This window comes from Jaculus jaculus, chromosome 14, assembly GCF_020740685.1.
Source record: "Jaculus jaculus isolate mJacJac1 chromosome 14, mJacJac1.mat.Y.cur, whole genome shotgun sequence".
NCBI lineage: Eukaryota > Metazoa > Chordata > Mammalia > Rodentia > Dipodidae > Jaculus > Jaculus jaculus.
In genome coordinates, this window is record NC_059115.1 from 2,139,682 (window position 1) to 2,164,506 (window position 24,825).

The window sequence follows — 24,825 nt, forward strand, 5'->3', positions numbered from 1 at the left end:
GAACCAGAGTATGTTGGTGTCTAGCCACATCCGTAAGTTTCTTTTTATTTTTTTTCTTTATTTTGAGAGAGAGTGAGAGAGAGAGCACGCAAGCGAGAGACAGAATGGGTGCGCCAGGACCTTCAGCCTCTGCAAATGAACACCAGACATGTGCACCCCCTTGTGGGCATGTGTGGCATTGCATGCTTGCATCACTGCATCGCACTTATGTGGGACCCGGAGAGTCGAACATGAGTTCTTAGGCGTCACAGGCAAGTGCTTTAACCACTAAGCCATCTCTCCAGCCCCCCCTTTTTATTGCTGAGGCAAGTCCAACAGACAAGCTTTTTTTTTTTTTACAAGCGAGAGAGAGAGACAAAGAGAGAGAGAGAGAGAATGGGTGTGCCAGGGCCTCTGCCACTGCAAACTCCAGATGGGTGTGCCCCCTTGTGAGCATGTGCAACCTTGTGTGCTGGCGTCACTTTGTGTGTCTGGCTTACATGGGACTTGGAGAGTAGAACATGAGTCCTTAGGCCTTGTAGGCAAGTGCCTTACTTAGCCGCTAAGCCTAAGAGATCTTAACCTAGCTGGGCAGGGTGACTGACGCATTAAGAGGAGGATGTCCTGAGCATGCTCTGCTTCCTGCAAACAGCCTACTCAGGCAGAGTGATGCAGGGATACAAATAAGGAAACTGAGGCAGGAGCAAGGGAGTCAGGATTCCTATCCTACCTCTTGTCCGCAGTTCACCTTCCCCTTGACTTTTTTAAATGGTTTTTTGGGTTTTTATTTATTTATTTTCAGGGAGGGAGAGAGAGAAAGAGAGAGAGGGAGGGAGGGAGGAGCCAGACAGAGAAAGGACATGCCAGGGCCTCCAGCCATTGCAAACGAACTCCAGATGCATGCACCCCCTTGTGCACCTGGATTATGTGGGTCCTGGGGAATCGAACCTGGGTCCTTTGGCTTCGCAGGCAAACGTCTTAACTGCTAAGCAACCTCTGTAGCTACCCCCCACCCGTGACTTGTTTTGTTTTGTTTTGGTTTTTCAAGGGAGGGTCTCGCTCTAGCCCAGGCTGACCTGGAATTCGCTATGTAGTCTGGGGCTGGCCTCGAGCTCACAGCAATCCTCCTACCTGTGCCTCCCGAATGTTGGGATTAAAGGCGTGCACCACCATGCCCGACTAGCTTCCCCTTGTTTTGAGACACTCTTTGACCCTCTGCATCAGTCCTGTGTGTGTGTGTGCCACTGTGGCTGAATTTACATGCATGAGTGGGATCTCCCAGAGTCCACACCGCTGCATTACCACACGTGAAGCCCCCTCACTTCTCTCTCTCTGGTTCTCTTTTCCAGTGGAGAGATGCCACTGGAATGCTCTAGCATAAGGATAGGTGATGGCGGTCGAGAAAAGCGGGAGATTGAAGGTGATGCACGGTCACGGTGTTTGGAAATACGGCTGGTAGTGAGCACTCGCTCCCAAAATGCACTCTGGGGGCTGGACAGATGGCTCCATGGTTAGGTCACTTGCCTGCAAAGCCTAACGACACGGGGTTCAATTCCCCAGGACCCGTGTAAGCCAGGTGCACAAAATGGCACATGCATCTGGAGTTCATTTGCAGTGCCTGGAGGCCCTGGTGCACCCATTCTCATTCATTCTCGTTTTAAAGAAAATAAGAATAATGCTAAAAAGAACAAAATGCACTCTTCGGGGGAGCCAGTGCACTGCCCTTAGCATAGAGTCCCATGCAGATCTACGCACCTCACATCCCAACCTTCCTCCCACGTGGATAAGCCACCCAAACTCGCTTGACCCAAGGTTATTTAAAGCTCTCCTCTGGACCATGCGCCTTCCGCGGACCTCTTCCTGACCCTTGACCCTCCCCCCGGCCCCCACAGCCTCCCTGGAGCACCCCTTCACTTGCCCATGTCTGAGTGAGCAATGAACATCTAAATGCGTGGGGGCGGCTCTCCGTGGCTGACGGCTTTGGCCGTCCCACACCCCACAAGGATCACTGGTCCCCGAGGCTGCAGCACGGGACATGGCCTTGTCTCGCCCCGTGCCCCTCACCTGACTGAGGATTGCAGTCCTCGCTCACGTGCACGGGTCCGATCTCCTGGGTTCCGTTGAGCAGGTCACAGCCTGGCTGGGGCATGCAGCCCCACACGTTCAGCCGGGTGGCAATGTTCCCTAGGAAAGGAGGAAACGTAGAGAGACAAGAGATGCCGACACAGGACCAGCCCAGCTCTGGGAGGCCAGTCCTAACATCATTTGGGTTCCAGGCTGAGCCTCAGTTTATCCCTGTTTTCTGGATGCTCAGATCTCAACGTCCAGTCCTCCCCGTCCACTCCCCCACGCTGATGTCCAGGCTTACCGCCCCTGAGCCTGAGGACTCCGTTGTAGCAGTGAGTGTTGCCCGCAGGGCAGACTTGTTTCGGCACATTCTCACAGCCAGAGGTAGAAAGGCAGAGCGGGCAGTGCAGGGTCCCTGGGACTGGCAGGTGACAGGAACAGGGAGGGAGTGAGGGGCAGGGAGAGGGTTCTAGGTTAGGCTCAGATACCTTCCTCTACTTAGTCACCCCAACATGTCCTCCTAGCAGATTCAGGGGGGATTCAGGTTATGGCCTATTGGCAAAGCAAGACCAGAGGGCAGGGGAGATCTTCAGAGACCCTGGGGCTAAGTGCAGGAGGGATTCTGGAGCTAAGGTTGGTGGAACCCTCTGGGTCTGGACTCAGACATGGCCAGACATAGGCAGGACAACTCTGGAAGGAACTTTACCCACGATTTCTACTAGACCATGTGCACCGGTCATGGATATTTATAAAGGAACAAAGAGCAGGACCCCTGAGTGTTAAATGTTTTATTTATTTGAGAGAAAGAGAGGCAGATAGACAGAGAATGGGCGTGCCAGGGCCTCCAGCCACTGCAAACAAAGTCCAGACACATGTGCCACCTTGCGCATCTGGCTTATGTGGGTCCCGGGGAATCGAACCTGGGTCCTTTAGGCTTCACAGGCGAGTGCCTTAACCACTGAGCCGTCTCTCCAGCCTGACCCCCCCCCCAAGTCTTAACACCAGGCAAGAGGAGAGGAAAGTTACAGCCTACTGTTCAGTAAGACCTCAGTGGTGGGCATGGCTGGATCAAGTCCAGAGTGAGGTGGGTGGTATAGCATCAGAAAACTCACCTGGGTGGGGGGGGGGGGAAGGGGGCGCTGACTGGAGAGATAGCTTAGTTGAATCAAGTGCTTGCTTCACAAAAATGGGGACCCAAGTTTGATCCCCAATGCCCGTGCAAAAACAGCCAGGCATGGTGGTACATGACCGCCATCCCACCACTGGGCAGGCAGAGGCAGGCGCATCTCTAGAGCTTCCTGTCTAGCCTGTGTAACTGGATGGGTGAGCTCTAGGCTAACAACCTTGTCCCAAGCACCAGGAGACAGTGGTCAAGAGGCTGCCCTCTGGATTACACACACATGTGCACACACGTGCCCACAAACAAATATGCGAAGGGGGGGGAAGGACAGAAAACCCACCCAGACTGTTGGACAAGAGTGGGCCAGGGGAGTTCTACAATGTTATGGACCTCAAGGTCAGACGAAGGGCGTGGAGAAGAGATGGAGAGTGCGAGATGACAGGGACAAGAAGGAACGTCTCAGTCAATGTCACGATGGAGAGAGTAAGTTTGGACACTCTCCAGAAAGGAAGTGAGCTCCTCTTGTGTTCGCCCACCCCCCCTCAACTCCGGAACCCTGTATCCCTTTTCTCCCATCAGACCTTTTCCACCCAAAGCCTCGCTTCCCTCAGGTACCTGCGACGGGAGGTGGAACCCAGAGAGGGGCTGTGGTGGACAGTTCATTGCAGTAGTTCTTGCGGCTGCACACGTGGGTGTAGGAGATGAAGGAGAACCCGGGGCTCGTCCTGTGCTTGGTGATGCTGACCTCGTGGTCACTGGTGGTGGTGCAGCCCTTTGTGAGCACCAAGCTCACCTGGTGTCCTGGGAAGACAGAAAGAAGCAGGCTGGGGAGGAGGTTGGGACTCAAGTCTCCTGGTGGGACAGACAGAGGTCTCGCATGCTGAGGTGGGTGGGTGAGCTGCTGGAGAGAGGAGGCCTCGGAACTTCGGGGCTTGCAAGTGCTGAAGGGGGTACAGGGCTTGTGGCCCTCGGAGAAAGGGCCTCTAGGGTCTTCTTACTGGACGGTAGGAACAGGGCTGAGTTAGGAGGAGTGGGACTGCGCACCACCTTACCGTTCTGTATCATCATCAGCGTGTCCTGGCAACCTTCACCGACCTTACACTTTGTCCGGCCTGCTTTCCACTGAAAGGGCAGGTCTGTGACGTTCATTATGGTCTCCAGCGTTCCCTTCTGGCACCTCAGGATCTTCACGGCTAGAAACGGGGGAGCACATGCTCACCTCAGTGTGACCTCCAGACCCACGTCCAGAGAGAGCCCCCGCGTGGTGGGACTTCAGTCACGGGCAGCAGCAAGGAGACCCATCCGGAATCTCCACTCATGCAGCCCGAGGCAGGAGACCCTGACACAGGGAAGCTGCAGCCCATGTCCTCAAGTCTCCTGGTCTAGTTAGGGGGGGAAAAGATCAGGCTGGAGAGATGGCTCAGCGGTTAAAGCATTTGCCTGCAAAGCCCAAGGACCCAGGTTCAACTCCCCGGTACCCACGTTAGCCCAGATGCGCAAAGGGGGCACACGCGTCCGGAGTTTGCTTACAGTGACTCCAGGCCCTGACATGTCCATTCTCTCTCTCCCCACCCCCCCTACCTCTTTCTCTCTCTCTCTCTCAAATAAATAAAATTTTTAAAAGAGTAATGTTTTCTGTTCACACTCAGCTCTCTCCTTAAAGCTCTGAGGTTAGATAGAGTGTGTTGTGGTTTGAATGTGTTTGAACACTTGGTGCTGTTGTAGAGCCCTTGGAAGGTGGAGCCTTGCTGGAGGAAGTGGGTCCCTGGAGGCGGGCCTTGAGGTTTCCTAGCTCAGCCCCACTTCCGGTTTGTCCTCTGCTTCCTGACTCCAGCTCCTGCACCTGCTCCCGCACCCTTCCCCATTAAGACGGACTGAACGTAAGTCACACTGCACCTTTTTCTTCCTTAAATTGATTCCGGTCAGACACCTGTTCACAGCAGTGGGAAAGTAACTAACACAGAATGACACAGGCAAAGGAGGAAACTGAGGCAGGGACGGAGAAGATCTTGTTTCCATGGAAACAGGGCTCTTGTCCGGGTCTCCTCTCCACCATGGCTTCCTGCTGCCCTGTAGTCCGCGTGTTGGGGTTTTCCATGATCTTCTCTGTCTTTCAGGTATATAGGCCAGTATGTCTGATGTTTAAGTGCCAGAGTCCCCACTTCACCCTTGACTTTTGTGTCACACGGAGAGCGCCCTCAGTAACATCTCTGAGTTCCTTCTTCTGGAGCAAGGCCACTGGAGGGCTCAAGTATGTGGGTGTGGGTGGATGAAGATGGAGAGAGAACGGGGTTGACCAAAGGGAACTGAGTTACTCATGGTCAAGGTGTGATACATGTTATATACACCCAAAGGACCACAGTAGTTATTCATCCATAAAGAATGAAATCATGCTATTTACAGAAAAATGAATGGAACTTGATATCATCATATTAATTAGCTGGGCATGGCTGCATATGCCTTTAATACCAGCACTGGGGAGGCAGAGGTAGGAGGAGCACCATGAGTTCGAGGCCACCCTGAGACTATATAGTGAATTCCAGGTCAGCCTGGGCTAGAGTGACACCCTACCTTGAAAAACAAACAAACAAACAAAAAAAGATAAGCCAGATTCAGAACAACAAATATTTCATGTTTTCTCTCATATGTTAAGCCTAAATTTTATATATATATATACACACATACACACACACACACACACACACACACAGACACACATATGACAAGAAAGTAAAGGAGAGACTTCTAGTTTTGTGGGGGGGGGAGGAAAAGGAGGCTAGCAGGACAGCTGGGGACAGGAGAGGGTAATTGTGGTGGTTAATAAATAAATAAATAAAAAATATATAATAATAAATATATATATTTAAAATTTATGTATAGAAATATATTTATAAATAAATAAATATAAATATTTATTTATAAATATAAATATTTATTTATAAATATAAATATTTATTTATTTATTTATTTTGGTTTTTCAAGGTAGAGTCTCACTCTAGCCCAGGCTGACCTGGAATTCACTATGTAGTCTCAGGGTGGCCTCGAACTCATGGTGATCCTCCTACCTCTGCCTCCCAAGTGCTGGGATTAAAGGTGTGCGCCACCACGCCAGGAGTGATGGTTAATAATATTGATTGTCAACAGGATCTAGAATCACCTGCGGGGAGGCAAACCTCTGATTGTGTCTATGAGGGAGTCTCTAAATCTGGTGAATTGAGGTAGGAAGACCCTTTCTAACTATGGGAGACCCCATTTTATGGGTTGAGGTCCTGGACTGCAACAGGAAGAATAAGGTGGAGCCAGACAGATGGATTGGCAGTTAAGGCACTTGCCTGTGAAGCCTACGGACCCAGGACTTACTTAAACCAGGCATCCAAGGTGCATACAAGGTCATGCATGCAGTCAAGGTGGCGCATGCGTCTGGAGTACCACAGCAGTGGCTAGAGGCCCTGCTCTGCCAATTCGCTCGTTCTCTCTCTCATGGAAAAAAGGATAAAGTGATCTGAGCACCTGCCTTCGAGTCTCTGCTTCCTGACTGCAGTGTGACCGGCTTCCTCCCCTTCTTCTCAGCAGACCTTCCCCACTCTGATCAACCCTCCTCTCCAACTCTGAGCCATAACGAACCCGCCCACCCTTATCTTACTTTTGTCTGGTGTTTTATCACAGCAATTAAGAAAAGTAATGAAGGGTGGCAAATATTGGGCGTGAAGAGATGGCTTAGCAGTTAAGGAGCTTGCCTGAGAAGCATGAGGATCCATGTTCGGCTCTCTGGATCCCACGTAAGCCAGACGCACAAAGGTGGCATGTCCACTACGTGGAACAAATGTCTAGAGTTCCACTGCTGTGGCTGAGGCCCTGGCACACCAGTTCTCTCCCCCCCCCCCCCGCTTCTCTCTCTTTTTCTGTCTCTAAAATTTAAAAAAAAAAAAAGTTTGAGACTTCTAGGTAAAATGGCTGCATAGAAGTCACACCAATCCAGCCTAGGGAGGGATTTGAGAAAAACCACAGCAAAATACACCCTTCGTCTGAAAAGTGAAGGTATAAAATAAAAAAATAAATAAAAGTTAAAAATACTAAAAAGAATGGTGAATATGGTCAACGCACATGATGTACATAAATAAAAATATCCTTATGAAACCCATGACTTTGGACAACACCCACCCACACACACACACACACGGGAAGAAATACAATCAGAAACGAACACTTACGCCCTGAATGCAGAATTTCAGGGTCCTCCTTGTACCCCAACCTTCCTCCCACTCACCCCCTCAACTCCCACGTGGATAAGCCACCCAAACTCACTTGGCCCAAAGTTATTTAAAGCTCTGCCCTGGACCATGCTCCTTCAGTGGACCTCTTCCTGACCCTCTCCCCTCCGACCCCCACAGCCTCCCTGGAGCACCCCTTCACTTGCCCATGTCTGAGTGAGCAATGAACATCTAAATGCGTGGGGGCGGCTCTCGGTGGCTGATGGCTTTGGCCGTCCCACACCCCACAAGGATCACCGGTCCCCGAGGCTGCAGCACGGGCCATGCTCTTGTCTCGCCCCGTGCCCCTCACCTGACTGAGAACGGCAGTCCTCGCTCACGTGCACGGGTCCGAATTCCTTGGTGCCGTTGAGCAGGTCACAGACTGGCTGGGGCATGCAGCCCTGCATGTGCAGCTTGGTGGATATGTGCCCTAGGAAAGGGGGAAACAGAAATAAGAGAGACAAGAGACGCCACGCAAGCCGGAGAGACCAGCCCAGCTCCAGGAAGGGCAGCTCTGCCACAGGAGATGGATTTCTGCTTCCCCCGGGGAAGTGACTTATGAGATGGTGCAAGATCTCAGACCAACGAGATACGTGCTGAGAAAGCCCGCGGGGCTGAGCTCTGGGTGGAGACGCGCACAGTTGCAAAGGAAAAACTTGTCTTTGATTATCGGAAATTCATCTGTTGAAGTTCAGGCTGTCACGGTTATGGATAAAAAAGTTCAAGTAGGGGCTGGAGAGATGGCTTAGCAGTTGAGGCACTTGCCTGCAAAGCCAAAGGACCCAGGTTTGATTCCCCAGGACCCACACAAGCCAGATGCACAAGGTGGCAAATGCATCTGGAGTTTGTTTGCAGTGGCTGGATGTACTTAGCGTGCCCATTTTTTTCCTCTCTCTCAATAAAATAAAATAAAAATTTGAAAATACATTATATATAAATATAAATAAATAAATAAATAAATATATATATGTTTTTGAAGGTAGGGTCTCACTACTGACTACACCCAGCAAAAATATTTTTTTAAAAGTTCAAGTAGCAGGTAACTAATTAAGTAACTTAAAGAAGGCACATCTGGGGATTGTTTACAAAAGCTAATCCTCAAAGGGGTTTACATTTAAGAGAGAGTATTGAACTTATCCTATCTAGTGAAAGAGCAGAGAGGAGTTAAGAGATGCAGATACTGTGTGGCATTCAGAGGTGGCATAGCAATGCGTATTGATAAGGTTGCCAGAGCGACAACTTTAAAAGAAAATAGGATAGCAGAGACAGCATGTATAAGATGAATGAATTGTACCTACTGCTGGGAATTAGCACCATGGCAGCAAGACGTGTGTGCGGTGGATTGAAAGTTCAACTTTATTCAGGCATGGTGGCGCACACCTCTAATCCCAGCACTCGGGAGGCAGGGGTAGGAGGATCGCCATGAGTTCAAGGCCACCCTGAGACTACAGAGTTAATTCCAGGTCAGCCTGGGCTAGAGAGAGACACTACCTCAAAAAATAAAATAAATAAATAAAAAATAAAAGTTCAAGTTTGCTGGGCATGGTAGCACATGCCTTTAGTCCCAGCATTTAGGAGGCAGAGGTAGGAGGATCACCATGAGTTCAAGGTCACCCTGAGACTACACAGTGAATTCCAGGTCAGCCTGGACTAGAGCAAGATTCTACCTTGAAAAACCAATGACAACAACGAAAAAGTTCAACTTTGCCGGGCGTGGTGGTGCACGCCTTTAATCCCAGCACTTGGGAGGCAGAGGTAGGAGGATCGCTGAGAGTTCGAGGCTACTCTGAGATTACAGAGTGAATTCCAGGTCAGCCTGAGCTAGAGTGAGACCCTACCTCAAAAATAAATAAATAAAATAAATAAATAAATAAATAAAAGTTCAACTTTGAATCCCATCATTCTACTTTCTCTGGGCCCCACAGCTTGCCTGAACTCGCCCTTCCATTCCAGACGCTCAGACCATCGCCCTCACTCTACACCATTCAGCACCCCGCCCTCCCCAGGGACCCTGGGGTCCAGGCTTACCTCCCCCGAAGCTGAGGACTCCGTCGAAGCAGTAATTGTGGCCCGCGGGACACACCTGCTTTACTGTGTTGTCAGGACATCTGCTTTTAGAAAGGCACTGTGGGCAGTGCAGGATCCCCAGGGCTGGGGGGGCTGCGGGGGGGGGGGAGACAGGCACAGTGAGGGGAGCTGAAGGTTCTGGGTTTAAGAACCGATGTCCTCCATCCCTCACATCATGTTGACCCTAGTAACTGAGTGGCTCAGTTTCCTCTCCCAACATGTCCCCTGAGTCTCCTCTCATGCAGAGAACTGGGCAAGGCCAAATGGTGGGGGAGGATTGCAGAGACCCTGGTGGGGGGGGGGGCTGCATGCAAGAGGGGGCTACGCCGGTCGTTTCCTTTCTGTGTCACTGGACAGAGTCATAAACTTGGCCAAGGGAGGGAGGGAGTATCCAGGTCGCTGTCAAGAGGCCTCGCCCACAATGTCTTTTCAATATCCAAAGGACTCAGGGAGTCAGGTCGCCAGATATTACAGAGAAATTGCAAGTCATTGTCCCAAACTCTGTTTAACACCACATTAGGACAGTGGAAAGTTATGAACCAATGTCCATTAGGAAGAAAAAAAATAAAACCACATTAATGAGATATTAGTGAATGACAGCAATTGTAAAGAGTTGTTCCAGGGCTGGTGGGATGGCTTGGCAGTTAAGGCGCTTGCTGGCAAAGCTAAAGGACCCAGGTTCGATTCCCCCAGGGTTCACATAAGCCAGATGCACCCGGGGTGGGGGGTGCATCCATCTGGAGTTCATCTACAGTGGCTGGAGGCCCTGGCGTGCCCATTCTCTCTGTCTCTCTCTGACTGTAAATAAATAAATAAATTATATATACTGTGCCAAAGCCGGGCGTGATGCCGCACGCCTTTAATCCCGGCGCTCGGGAGGCAGAGAGGTCGGAGGATCGCTGTGAGGTGGAGGCCACCCTGAGTCTACACAGTGAGTTCCAGGTCTACTCCCTGTACAACGAAAAGGACTGTGCAAGACGGGCAAGGCTGGACGGTGACCAGAGATTGTGGCTGGTGGTTTATGCATCAGAAAAGCCATCTACTGCCACTGCTCCAGGACCTTGGGAAGAAGTGGCCAGGGCCTTTCTGAGGTTCAGAGGACGGGGTTGGGGGGCAGGTAGGCAGGAAGTAGGGATGGGTACAGCAAAGAAGGGCCAGGCAGAGCCAGAGAGCCACCCGGGGACTGCGTGGAGATAATGAACCAATGTTCCCTTCAACCCCACAGCTCTGCCCCGCCTTCATCCTGACATCCTCCTGTGGTACCACCTCCCTCTGGCACCTGTGTTAGGAGACGGGGACCAGATCATGTCACTGGAAGACAGATCATTGCAGAAATCCCAGTCTCGGCACACGTGGCTGTAGGAGGTGACAAAGAGCCTGGGTCCTGTCCTGTGATTGGTGATTTTGACCTCTTGGTTCTTTTTGCTTGTACAGCCCTTGGTGACTACCATGGTCACTTGCGGTCCTGGAAGGAGAGAGGTGGAGAGGCCAGGGTGGAGATAAGGGAAGAGTCCAGGGGCCCTAGTGGAAGATGGAGCCTCAGTTGGGGTGGGTGAGGTGATTGTGACAGGTAGGGGCTGGGCAAGGAGAAGTCCCCGTCCTCTGAGGAAAGGACTTGAGCCCTAGCTCTGGGGATGCAGGCTTTCAGAGTCTGCATGCTGACTGCTGAAGGTGGCTCTCCACAGGAAGGGCGGGGTCTCAGAGGGAGGCTTCACTCTCACCATTGACTATGACAATCCCGGTATCCTGGCAACCCTGGCCCTTCTTACAGGTTTCCCAGCCAGTTGACCATTGCAGGGGCAGTGTGATTACTGGCCACACGTCTTCAACATGCCCACTCTTGCATTCCATCACCTGCTTGCCTGGGAGAGGGGGAGCAAAGCGTAAGAGCGGGACCAGGAGGACAGTCTATCAAAAGCAGCACAAGGGCGGCAGAGACGGCTCAGCGGCTAAGGCGCTTGCCTGCAAAGCCAAAGGACCCCAGTTTGATTCCCCAGGACCCACGTAAGCCAGATGCACAAGGTGGCGCGTGCATCTGGAGTTCGTTTTCAGTGGCTGGAAGCCCTGGTGTGCCCATTCTCTCTCTCTCTCCCTCTCTCTCTCTCTCCCTATTTCTCTCTTTCAAAAATAAGTCAATAAAAATAAAATATTTTTTTTAAAGCAGCACAAGGGCTGGGGAGATAGCCTAATGGTTAAGGCGCTTGTCTACAAAGCCTAAGGACCCAGGTTCCATTCCCCGGTACACATGTAAGGCAGATGCACAAGGTTGCGCATATCTGGAGTTTCTTTGCAGTGGCTGGAGGCCCTGGCACACCCATTCTCTCTCTCAAATAAATAAATAAATAATTTAAAAAAAAAAAGCACCACAAGTTTATCACTCATCTATCTGAAGCCACCTCTGTGGTATATGACAAGGCAGTGACATCCAACCTAAGTTCTCAAGTCTCCCAGTCCCCAGTCTAATCTGGTTCACAGACTGAAACGGAAAAAGGAATGTTTGCCTGGCGTGGTGGCGCACGCCTTTAATCCCAGCACTCTGGAGGCAGAGGTAGGAGGATCACCATGAGTTCGAGGCCACCCTGAGACTACATTGTGAATTCCAGGTCAGCCTGGGCTAGAGCAAGATCCTATCTAGTAAAATAAAATAAAATAAAAAAATTTAAAAAAGCGAAGAGGGATTTGCTGAATCCATTCAACTCCCTCCTCAAAGCTCTAAGGGTAAGGATGGCATAGACAGATGAGGAAGCTGTGGCAGGGACAGGAAAGACTGAGCCCGTGGAAGGCAGGATAGCTACCTGTTCCACCTGCCTTCCACGGGGTGGCATCCCTTTGCCTCAGTCTGTTCTTACTGAGAAAGTCCACGGCATTCTCTTCTGTCAGCTGCACTGCGGGCTGCATTTAAGTGCACAACTGAGGACATTCCCAGAATCCCCATTGCTTTTCTTGTCACTGAAACAAACAGTGCTTTTTTTTTTCTTCTTTAATCTTTACTTACTTATTTGCAAGTAGAGAGACAGAGGAGAATGGGCACACCAGGGCCTCTAGCCACTGCAAAAGAGCTCCAGATTCACTCTGTACTTTGTGCGTCTGGTTGAGTGTGTACTGGGGAATTGAATCCCGATGGTTAGGCTTTTCAGGCAAACATCTTGATTCCAGCCCCAAGAAACCGATTTTTTTAAAAAAAAAAAAAGAAATACTTTTATTTTCACTTATTTATTTGAGAGAGAAAGACAGGTAGACAGAGAGAATGGGCGCGCCAGGGCCTCCAGCCACTGCCAACGAACTCCAGACGTGTGCGCCCCCTTGTGCATCTGGCTAACGTGGGTCCTGGGGAACCGAGCCTCGAACCGGGGTCCTTAGGCTTCGCAGGCAAGCGCTTAACCACTGAGCCATCACTCCAGCCCAACAGTGATTGTTTTAAAATTTTTTTCTGATTTTTAAAAATTAATTTATTAGAGACAGGGAGAAGGAGAGAGAGAAAGCAAGAGAGAGAGATTGAGAATGAGTGCGCCAGGGCCTCTAGTCACTGCAAGGAAACTCCAGACGCATGCTCCACCATGTGCATCTGGCTTACATGGGACCTGGAGAATCGAACCTGGGTCCTTAGGACTTCACAGGCAAAGCGCCCTGACCGCTAAGCCATCTCATCAGTCCAACAGTGATTTTTTTAAATCAAAAAATTTATTTACAAGCAGAGAGCTACAGACACACAGCAAAAGAGAGACAGAGAGAGAGAGAGAGAGAGAGAGAAAGGGGAAGATAATGGATCAGCCCAACAGTGATTTTTTTTTTAATCAAAAAATTTATTTACAAGCAGAGAGCTACAGACACACAGCAAAAGAGATAGAGAGATAGAGATAGAGAGAGAGAGAGAGAGAGAGAGAGAGAGAAGGGGGAAGATGATGGACATACCAGAGCCACCAGCTACTTTAAATGATCTCCAGATGCATGTGCTACTTCGTGCATCTGGCTTTATGTGGGTGCTGAGGAATCAAGCCCCGGTCTTTAGGCTTTGCAGGCAGGCACCTTAACCAGTAGTCCACCTCTCCAGCCCAGGGATTTTTTTTTTCTTCTGACTTTCTTTCCAGCTAGGCCACTGGGGTCCTCCAGTACCATGGGTGAGGATGGATGGAAATGAAAGGAAATGTGAGGAACCAAGGGATATGGGCGACCCAGGGTGTCCCGGTGTGGGAATGTATAGAATCAAAAACAACAACAAGGGCTGGAGAGCTGGCTTAGTGGTTAAGCACTTGCCTGTGAAGCCTAAGGACCCTGGTTCAAGGCTCGGTTCCCCAGGTCCCACGTTAGCCAGATGCACAAGGGGGCGCACGCGTCTGGAGTTCGTTTGCAGAGGCTGGAAGCCCTGGCATGCCCATTCTCTCTCTCTCCCTCTATCTGTCTTTCTCTCTGTGTCTTTCTCTCTCAAATAAATAAATAAATAAAACAAGAAAACACCAGTCAGTCCCAGCAAGAAAACCAGTGTGTACACTTGTACCAGTCTTCTCCACTGAGTTCATCTTCCCACACGGTCAGGCCAACCCAACTCACTTGGCTCACAGTCAAAGCCACTCCTCATGGGCTCTGGCCCCCGGGGCCCACACTCCTCTCTCTCCTTCCATTGGCTGTCCTCCTCCCTTCGCCACAGCCTTCTGGGAGAATCCCCTCACTGGCACACATCCAAGTGTCCTGGGGTAGCTATCCTTTATTGATGGCAGCTTTTTAACTTTTTATTTTTATTTGTTTTTGTTTTAGAGAGAGAGAGTGTGTGTGTGTATGTGAGAGAGAGAGAGACAGACAGACAGACAGAGAATTGGTGTGCCAGGGCCTCAGTCACTGAAATCAAACTCCAGACGTTTCCGCCACCTAGCAGGCATGTGCAACTTTGCACTTGCCTCACCTTTGTGCGTCTGGCTTAGGTGGGATCTGGAGGGTCGAATATGGGTCCTTAGGCTTTGCAGGGAAGCACCTTAACCACTAAGCCATCTCTCCAGCCGTGATGACTGCTTTTTTAAAAAATAGTTTATTTATTTATTGGGGAAAGAGAGAGAGAGAGAGAGACAGGCAGATGGAGAAAATGGGCATGCCAGGGCCTCCTGCCACTGCAAATGAACTCCAGACACATGCGCCACCTTGTGCATCTGGCTTTATGTGGGTCTGGGGAGTCGAGCCTGGGTCCTCAGGCTTCGCAGGCAAGCACCTTAACCATTAAGCCATCTCTCCAGCCCAATGACAGCTTTAACTGTCCCACACCCCACAAGGATCATATGGCTCCAAGGCTACTGTGCAGGGCATGGGGTTGTCTTCCTACCTGCGACTCACCTAGATAAGTGCAGTCTTCACTCAAATCTATCGGTCCAAGCTTCACGGGGCCATTGATTAGATTGCAGCCTGGCTGGCGCACACAGCCCTGTACCCTGAGATTGGTGGCAATGTTCCCTAGGAAAGGCGGAGAGGTAGAGACCCTGAGATGCTGACACAAAGACCATTCAAGCCCCAGTGGTAAGTTTAGCTCCAGGAGGCTGGCCGCGTCGTGTTCCACCCCAGCTTACCAGTCCTCCCCAGGGCACCGCGATCGCAACAGGCAGTTCTCCCCATCTACTCCACCAGGGATGCCGATACCCAGGCTTACCTCCCCTGAACTTGAAGACTCCTTGGTAGCAGTGAGTTAGGCCTGCAGGGCAGACCCGCTGTTTGGCGTTTTCGCAGCCAAATTTCGCAATGCAGAATGGGCAGTGCAGCGTCCCTGGGCCTGGGAGGCAACAGACGCGGTGAGCGAGGGGGTAACGGGAGGGTTTTAGCTTAGGGTGCAAGTGTCTTCTGTTCACCTTCCCCCATCTCTCAACACCATGCTAGCTCTAAGAATCCAGTTGTTTGTTTCCTCTTTGTATGACCTTCCTTGGGATCCTTTCATGAAGCCCAGATGCAGGAAATTCAGTCACTGGCCCAGAAGCAAGGACAAAGGAGACCTGTGCAGACCCACAGACCTAGAAAGGCTACTACCCAGCCAGAAAGCAGTTGTGAAAAAACAGCCCCAGCGTTGTGAATATAGCTCAGAGGTGCATGTGTAGAACCCACAGTGAGGGGCTGGGGGCGTGGCTCAGAGGTAGAGCACTTGTCTAGATCCACAGTGAGGGGCTGGGGGCGTGGCTCAGAGGTAGAGCACTTGTCTAGAGTCCACAGTGAGGGGCTGGGGGTGTGGCTCAGAGGTAGAGCACTTGTCTAGAGTCCACAGTGAGGGGCTGGGGGCGTGGCTCAGAGGTAGAGCACTTGTCTAGATCCACAGTGAGGGGCTGGGGGCGTGGCTCAGAGGTAGAGCACTTGTCTAGAGTCCACAGTGAGGGGCTGGGGGCGTGGCTCAGAGGTAGAGCCCTTGTCTAGAACCCACAGTGAGGGGCTGGGGATGTGGCTCAGAGGTAGAGCACTTGTCTAGATCCACAGTGAGGGGCTGGGGGCGTGGCTCAGAGGTAGAGCACTTGTCTAGAGTCCACAGTGAGGGGCTGGGGGCGTGGCTCAGAGGTAGAGCACTTGTCTAGAGTCCACAGTGAGGGGCTGGGGGCGTGGCTCAGAGGTAGAGCACTTGTCTAGAACCCACAGTGAAGGGCTGGGGGCGTGGCTCAGAGGTAGAGCACTTGTCTAGAGTCCACAGTGAGGGGCTGGGGGCGTGGCTCAGAGGTAGAGCACTTGTCTAGATCCACAGTGAGGGGCTGGGGGCGTGGCTCAGAGGTAGAGCACTTGTCTAGATCCACAGTGAGGGGCTGTGACGTGGCTCAGCAGTAGAGCGCTTTCCTGTCATTCTCAAGGCTGGGTTCCTTCCCAGCACCATGAGACATGAAAAACCAATAAGATGAAATCAATAAGCTCTTTGTCCTTACTCCCTGCAGACATTCCCTCTCCTTCTTCTCCTAAGGTGTCTGTTTCCTGCTGTACCTGGGGCGGGGGGCGGGGTCCAGAGGGCGTTCGTGGTGGAGTAATCGTTACAGAAGTCCTTTTGCCGGCACACTTGGGCATAGGAGGTGATGGCGATTCCAGGGCCTTCAAGATGCCTGGTGACTTCAGGGTTTTGGTTCTCCGCTACGGTACATCCCTTGTTGACTAACAAATTCACTTGCTGTCCTGGAGAAAGAGGGGTGTGGGAAGGTTGGTGGGGGTGGGGTTGGGGGTGAGGACTGCAGCTTCCTAGTGGGAGGTGGCTGAGATGCTGAGCAGGGGTTCTAGGCCCAGGAAGGACTGTAAATGCTAAGGAGGGAAAGCGGCTGTTGGTGCTGTGGCCAGGGCTCTTGGGTCTGCCCCAAAAGGCTGAGGATCAAGCTTAGTTGAAAAGGGGCACTTTATCCCCCCAAGGACCCCTTCTTACCATTATCTATCAGCATCACATTTTCAAAGCAGCCCTCGTCTGCCGCACAGGTTTGCCAGTGCATTGTCCAGCCCAGGTGCAAGTCTGACACCTTAATTATGGTCTCGATGGTCCCACTGTAACAGTCCAGAATCTGAGGGCCTGGCGAGGGAGTAGAAATCCGTCTTAGGGGCTGGAGAGATGGCTTTAAGGTTAAGGCGCTTGCCTGTGAAGCCCAAGGGCTCAGGTTTGATTCCCCAGTACGCTCATAAGCCAGGCTCACAAGATGGTTCATGTTCCTGGAGTTTATTTGCAGTGGCTAGAGGCCCTGGCATACCCATTCTCTCCCTCTCCCTCTATCTGCCTGTCCTCCCCTTTCTCTCTCTCTCTCATACACACACATCCACATACATAACTAAATAATTAATTAACTAACCAAATAAATAAATAAATAGCTATTTTAACACCAACAACAGCAACAAAAGAAATCCATCTTAGCAGGTTTCCAGCTCCATGTCCATGGAAACCCCTTCCTGGTGGGACATATATTACAGGCAGCAACATGACCCCTTTCACAGACCATGTTTTGTGATGTAGAAAGCAGGAAATTTTTTGTCAGTGCCAAGCAGCCCATGCCCTTGAACCTGTCAATCTAGTTGGGTAAAATGTTCAGCACAGCCTGGTGTGGTGGCGCACACCTTTAATCCCAACACTCAGGAGACAGAGGTAGGAGGATTGCTGTGAGTTCAAGGCCACCCTGAGACTACAGAGTGAATTCCAGGTCAGCCTGGGCTAGAGCGAGACCCTACCTCAAAAAAAAAAAAATAAAAATAAAAAGCACAACACAAAGGTTTCCTGAACTCACTCACCTCCAGCCTAGAAACCCTAAGGACAAACATGCAATGGACAGATGAGGAAACTGAGGTAGCAAAAAGGAAGACTGTGGGCTGCAGAAATGGCTTAGCAGTTAAGGTACTTTGCCAGTCAAGCTGAAGGACCCAGGTTCAAATCCCCAGTGCCCACATAAAGCTAGATGCACAAAGTGGCTTATGTGTCTGGAGTTTGTTTGCAGTGGCTGGAGGCCCTGGAGCTCCCATTCTCTCTATCTGCCACCCCTCCCCTCAAATAAGTAAATAATTCATTTTTATTTTATTTACTTATTTGACTGAGAGAGACAAGAGAGGCAGAGAGAGAGAGACAGAGAGAGGGCGAGAGAGCGAGAGAGAAAGAGAGAGAATGGGTGTACCAGAGTCTCCAGCCACTGCAAACAAACTCCAGATGCATGTGCCCCCTTGTGCATCTGGCTAACGTGGGTCCTGGGGGGGTTGAACCAGTGTCTTTTGGATTTGCAGGCAAGCACCTTAACCGCTGAGCCATGTCTCCAGCTCAAATACCTTTTTTTTTTTTTTAAAGGAAAGTCTGTGTTCCTGGGGCGACAGGACTCCTTTCCTCTTTCCCCACATTACTTTTCTTTTCTTTTCTTTTCTTTTTATTTATTTATTTATTTGAGAGCGACAGACACAGAGAGAAAGACAGATAGAGGGAGAGAGAGAATGGGCGCGCCAGGGCTTCCAGCCTCTGCAAACGAACTCCAGACGTGTGCGCCCCCTTGTGCATCTGGCTAGCGTGGGACCTGGGGAACCGAGCCTCGAACCGGGGTCCTTAGGCTTCACAGGCAAGCGCTTAACCGCTAAGCCATCTCTCCAGCCCCATACCTTTCTTTTGTCTTGCAACCCCCTGCTTTTTTTCTTTTCTTTTCTTTTCTTTGCTTTGCTTTGCTTATGGAGGAGTCTATGTGGCACCCCATGGGCTCCCTGACGGCTTGGTGCATTCTCTTCCCTTCCACCCGAAGATCCTCCATTGTTTGCTTCCCCACAAGGCCGGGGTTACAGATACACATGGCCATGTCCACTTGTTTCACGTGGGCTTTGGGGATCAAACTTGAGGACTGTCTTAGGGCTTCTTCGTGCTTGTACAGGAAGTCTCCTAACTGCTTAGCCATCTCTCCAGCGGCCCCCCTTCTAGGGAATTTTTATTTATTCTGGGGGAGGGGAATGGGTGCACCAGGGCCACTAGCTACTGCAGACAAAGTCTAGATGAATGTGCCACTTTGTGCTTCTGGCTTTAGGTGGATACTGGGGAACAGGACCAGGCGGAGTTAGGCTTTGTAAGGAAGGGCCTTAACCACTGGGTCATCTCTCCAGCTCCTGCCATTCCCTCCCCCCCCCCCCCGTTTAACATTTGCCTTCACCCCAATTCCTTTTTTGATCGCCTTTCCCTTGCAGCTAGGCTGCTGGGGTACTCCAATCATATGGGGTGGGGCGGGGGAGAAACAGTACAGTGGAGGATAAAAGCTGCTGGAACCATCACAGCTACCCAGGGTGGTGGGGTGGGCGGATGGAGAAACAGAACTGGATGCAGTCACTGTCAGCAAGACAACCAGCCCGGGGTGCTGAAGCGAGGTCCGCACAAGGGCTACAGAGCCAGCCCTTACTCTGCCTTTCCTCCTCCCAAACTCCCGGGTGTCACATAGACAGGACCCCCCCCACCCCCACATTTCACAGATCCTACATCACTCCAGGCCTCTACCGTTGTGCCTCCCCCTTGAATTCTGTTCCTTAACCACACTCCTGTCTTCCTCGCTCCTTACTGGCCTGCCCATGTTCTTTTTTTTGTTGTTGTTGTTGTTCTTTATTTATTGGAGAGTGACGAGAGAGAAAGAGAGAGGGAGAGAGGGAGAGAACGGGCACGCCAGGGCCTCCAGCCACTGCAAATGAACTCCAGATGCGTGTGCCCCCTTGTGCATCTGGCTAACGTGGGTCCTGGGGAATCCAACCTGGGTCCTTTGGCTTTGCAGGCAAATGCTTTAACTGCTAAGCCATCCCTCCAGCCCCCTGACTGTATTTTTTTAGACATGTGCATTTTTTTAAAATTTTTATTTATTTATTTATTTGAGAGCGACAGACACAGAGAGAAAGACAGACAGAGGGAGAGAGAGAGAATGGGCACGCCAGGGCTTCCGGCCTCTGCGAACGAACTCCAGATGCCTGCGCCCCCTTGTGCATCTGGCTAACGTGGGTCCTGGCTGCCCATGTTCTTCCTAGAGCACCGTGCACCTAGAGGTCTTTGCCTCCTAGGTGTCAAACCCAGAAACGAGTGATGACCAAGGTCTTCGTGGCTGGCCCTGTTTCATGGTTCCTGGAGTCCCACACCCCGCAAAGATGACCTGGCCCCGAGGCCACGGTGCAGGGCAGAGCCTCGTCTCCCACGTTAGACTCACCTAACGCGGAACGGCAGTCCTCGCTCACATCAATCGGCCCGATTCTCTGGGTACCATTGAGCAGGTTACAGCCCGGCTCTGGCAGGCAGCCCCGCACCCTCAGGTTGCTGATTACTTCCTCTGGGAACAGAAGACAGAGACAGAAGTTTCTGTCTGTCCACCTACAGCCAGAGACCCTGACACAAGGACCTTTCAAGCCTCAGAGGTGAGTTCAGCTCCAGGAGGCCAGCCGCACCCTCTTGGGGGCCACCATTTCCTATGTCACCGTACCATTCCTCCCCAGGCACCAGGATCTCGACGCCTGGCCCTCCCCATCCATTTTCCAAGGAACCCCCCCACCCCCAACCCGCCACTCAAGCTTACCGCTCCTGAGCCTGAGGGTTCCTGAGTAGCAGTGAGTGTGGCCCTCGGGGCAAGCCTGCTCCGGTGCATTGTCACAGAGAGAGGAAGAGAGGCACAATGGGCAGCGAACCGGGCCTGGGACTGGAAGGGACAGAAACAGGCAGTGAGGGGCAGGGAGAGAGCCCCGGGTCGTGTTCAAGCGCCTTCTGACCCTTTCGTTATGTCAGCTCTCAGAACCAAGCAGCTCATGTCCCACCTCTACACCATAGCTCCTTGGCACACTCAGAGGAACAACTGGAGAAATAATCAGGATTAGTGGGAAAACCAGGACAGAGTACAGAGGAGAACTGGAGTTCACGGGGGGACTGAGTCCCCAGATGGGGGAGGTAGAGTGTCTTCTGAGGCTGGATAAAGATGGGAGGGTGTTCTGTGACTGGATAGAGGCGTGGACTCATCTAAGGATGGGGAGTGTTCTGAGACTGGATAGAGGCGTGGACTCGTCTAAGGATGGAGGGTGTTCTGAGACTGGATAGAGGCGTGGACTCATCTAAGGATGGGGAGTGTTCTGAGACTGGATAGAGGCGTGGACTCATCTAAGGATGGGGGGGTGTTCTGAGACTGGATAGAGGCGTGGACTCATCTAAGGATGGGGGGTGTTCTGAGACTGGATAGAGGCGTGGACTCGTCTAAGGATGGGGGGTGTTCTGAGACTGGATAGAGACATGGACTCGTCTAAGGATGGGGGGTGTTCTGAGACTGGATAGAGGCGTGGACTCATCTAAGGATGGGGGGTGTTCTGAGACTGCATAGAGACATGGACTCATCTAAGGATGGGGGGGTGTTCTGAGACTGGATAGAGGCGTGGACTCATCTAAGGATGGGGGGTGTTCTGAGACTGGATAGAGACGTGGACTCGTCTAAGGATGGGGGGTGTTCTGAGACTGGATAGAGACGTGGACTCGTCTAAGGATGGGGGGTGTTCTGAGACTGGATAGAGGCGTGGACTCATCTAAGGATGGGGGGTGTTCTGAGACTGGATAGAGACGTGGACTCATCTAAGGATGGGGGGTGTTCTGAGACTGGATAGAGACATGGACTCATCTAAGGATGGGGGGGTGTTCTGAGACTGGATAGAGACGTGGACTCATCTAAGGATGGGGGGTGTTCTGAGACTGGATAGAGGCGTGGACTCGTCTAAGGATGGGGGGTGTTCTGAGACTGGATAGAGGCGTGGACTCGTCTAAGGATGGGGGGTGTTCTGAGACTGGATAGAGGCGTGGACTCATCTAAGGATGGGGGGGTGTTCTGAGACTGGATAGAGGCGTGGACTCGTCTAAGGATGGGGGGTGTTCTGAGACTGGATAGAGGCGTGGACTCGTCTAAGGATGGGGGGTGTTCTGAGACTGGATAGAGGCGTGGACTCGTCTAAGGATGGGGGGTGTTCTGAGACTGGATAGAGACGTGGACTCATCTAAGGATGGGGGGTGTTCTGAGACTGGATAGAGACGTGGACTCATCTAAGGATGGGGGGTGTTCTGAGACTGGATAGAGACGTGGACTCATCTAAGGATGGGGGGGTGTTTTGAGACTGGATAGAGACGTGGACTCATCTAAGGATGGGGGGGGTGTTCTGAGACTGGATAGAGACGTGGACTCATCTAAGGATGGAGGGTGTTCTGAGACTGGATAGAGGCGTGGACTCGTCTAAGGATGGGGGGTGTTCTGAGACTGGATAGAGGCGTGGACTCATCTAAGGATGGGGGGTGTTCTGAGACTGCATAGAGACATGGACTCATCTAAGGATGGGGGGGTGTTCTGAGACTGGATAGAGGCGTGGACTCATCTAAGGATGGGGGGTGTTCTGAGACTGGATAGAGACGTGGACTCGTCTAAGGATGGGGGGTGTTCTGAGACTGGATAGAGACGTGGACTCGTCTAAGGATGGGGGGGTGTTCTGAGACTGGATAGAGGCGTGGACTCATCTAAGGATGGGGGGTGTTCTGAGACTGGATAGAGACGTGGACTCATCTAAGGATGGGGGGTGTTCTGAGACTGGATAGAGACGTGGACTCATCTAAGGATGGGGGGGTGTTCTGAGACTGGATAGAGACGTGGACTCATCTAAGGATGGGGGGTGTTCTGAGACTGGATAGAGGCGTGGACTCGTCTAAGGATGGGGGGTGTTCTGAGACTGGATAGAGGCGTGGACTCGTCTAAGGATGGGGGGTGTTCTGAGACTGGATAGAGGCGTGGACTCGTCTAAGGATGGGGGGGTGTTCTGAGACTGGATAGAGGCGTGGACTCGTCTAAGGATGGGGGGTGTTCTGAGACTGGATAGAGGCGTGGACTCGTCTAAGGATGGGGGGTGTTCTGAGACTGGATAGAGGCGTGGACTCGTCTAAGGATGGGGGGTGTTCTGAGACTGGATAGAGGCGTGGACTCATCTAAGGATGGGGGGGTGTTCTGAGACTGGATAGAGACGTGGACTCATCTAAGGATGGGGGGTGTTCTGAGACTGGATAGAGACGTGGACTCATCTAAGGATGGGGGGGTGTTCTGAGACTGGATAGAGACGTGGACTCATCTAAGGATGGGGGGGTGTTCTGAGACTGGATAGAGACGTGGACTCATCTAAGGATGGGGGGGTGTTCTGAGACTGGATAGAGGCGTGGACTCATCTAAGGATGGGGGGTGTTCTGAGACTGGATAGAGGCGTGGACTCATCTAAGGATGGGGGGTGTTCTGAGACTGGATAGAGACGTGGACTCATCTAAGGATGGGGGGTGTTCTGAGACTGGATAGAGGCGTGGACTCATCTAAGGATGGGGGGGTGTTCTGAGACTGGATAGAGACGTGGACTCATCTAAGGATGGGGGGGTGTTCTGAGACTGGATAGAGACGTGGACTCATCTAAGGATGGAGGGTGTTCTGAGACTGGATAGAGGCGTGGACTCATCTAAGGATGGGGGGTGTTCTGAGACTGGATAGAGGCGTGGACTCATCTAAGGATGGGGGGTGTTCTGAGACTGGATAGAGGTGTGGACTCATCTAAGGATGGAGGGTGTTCTGAGACTGGATAGAGACGTGGACTCATCTAAGGATGGGGGGGGTGTTCTGAGACTGGATAGAGGCGTGGACTCATCTAAGGATGGGGGGGTGTTCTGAGACTGGATAGAGGCGTGGACTCATCTAAGGATGGGGGGTGTTCTGAGACTGGATAGAGACGTGGACTCATCTAAGGATGGGGGGTGTTCTGAGACTGGATAGAGGTGTGGACTCATCTAAGGATGGGGGGTGTTCTGAGACTGGATAGAGACGTGGACTCATCTAAGGATGGGGGGGTGTTCTGAGACTGGATAGAGGCGTGGACTCATCTAAGGATGGGGGGGTGTTCTGAGACTGGATAGAGGCGTGGACTCATCTAAGGATGGAGGGTGTTCTGAGACTGGATAGAGGCGTGGACTCTTCTAAGGATGGGGGGTGTTCTGAGACTGGATAGAGGCGTGGACTCATCTAAGGATGGGGGGTGTTCTGAGACTGGATAGAGGCGTGGACTCATCTAAGGATGGGGGGGTGTTCTGAGACTGGATAGAGGCGTGGACTCATCTAAGGATGGGGGGGGTGTTCTGAGACTGGATAGAGACGTGGACTCATCTAAGGATGGGGGGTGTTCTGAGACTGGATAGAGACGTGGACTCATCTAAGGATGGGGGGGTGTTCTGAGACTGGATAGAGGCGTGGACTCATCTAAGGATGGAGGGTGTTCTGAGACTGGATAGAGGCGTGGACTCATCTAAGGATGGGGGGTGTTCTGAGACTGGATAGAGGCGTGGACTCATCTAAGGATGGGGGGTGTTCTGAGACTGGATAGAGACGTGGACTCATCTAAGGATGGGGGGGGGTGTTCTGAGACTGGATAGAGACGTGGACTCATCTAAGGATGGGGGGAGGTGTTCTGAGACTGGATAGAGACGTGGACTCGTCTAAGGATGGGGGGGTGTTCTGAGACTGGATAGAGACTTGGACTCGTCTAAGGATGGGGGGGTGTTCTGAGACTGGATAGAGGCGTGGACTCATCTAAGGATGGGGGGTGTTCTGAGACTGGATAGAGGCGTGGACTCATCTAAGGATGGGGGGTGTTCTGAGACTGGATAGAGGCGTGGACTCATCTAAGGATGGGGGGTGTTCTGAGACTGGATAGAGGCGTGGACTCATCTAAGGATGGGGGGGTGTTCTGAGACTGGATAGAGGCGTGGACTCATCTAAGGATGGGGGGTGTTCTGAGACTGGATAGAGGCGTGGACTCATCTAAGGATGGAGGGTGTTCTGAGACTGGATAGAGACGTGGACTCGTCTAAGGATGGGGGGGTGTTCTGAGACTGGA

The 24,825-nt window shown here is 51.8% G+C and overlaps 1 protein-coding gene across 1 annotated transcript in view; it reads right to left on the bottom strand.

Annotated features, from left to right (window-relative positions):
- The window catches only part of Cd177 (CD177 molecule), a 43,168-nt gene that overhangs the window by 8,162 nt on the left and 10,181 nt on the right, over positions 1-24,825 (bottom strand). The window contains exons 4-13 of the mRNA XM_045134180.1: positions 20,463-20,582; positions 20,100-20,219; positions 16,841-16,981; positions 16,414-16,599; positions 15,116-15,235; positions 14,806-14,922; positions 4,219-4,359; positions 3,782-3,967; positions 2,348-2,467; positions 2,044-2,163 (exon numbers count right to left, since the gene is read on the bottom strand). Of these exons, the coding sequence (XP_044990115.1) occupies positions 2,044-2,163; positions 2,348-2,467; positions 3,782-3,967; positions 4,219-4,359; positions 14,806-14,922; positions 15,116-15,235; positions 16,414-16,599; positions 16,841-16,981; positions 20,100-20,219; positions 20,463-20,582 (1,371 nt within the window). The remainder of the gene's footprint in view (positions 1-2,043; positions 2,164-2,347; positions 2,468-3,781; positions 3,968-4,218; positions 4,360-14,805; positions 14,923-15,115; positions 15,236-16,413; positions 16,600-16,840; positions 16,982-20,099; positions 20,220-20,462; positions 20,583-24,825) is intronic.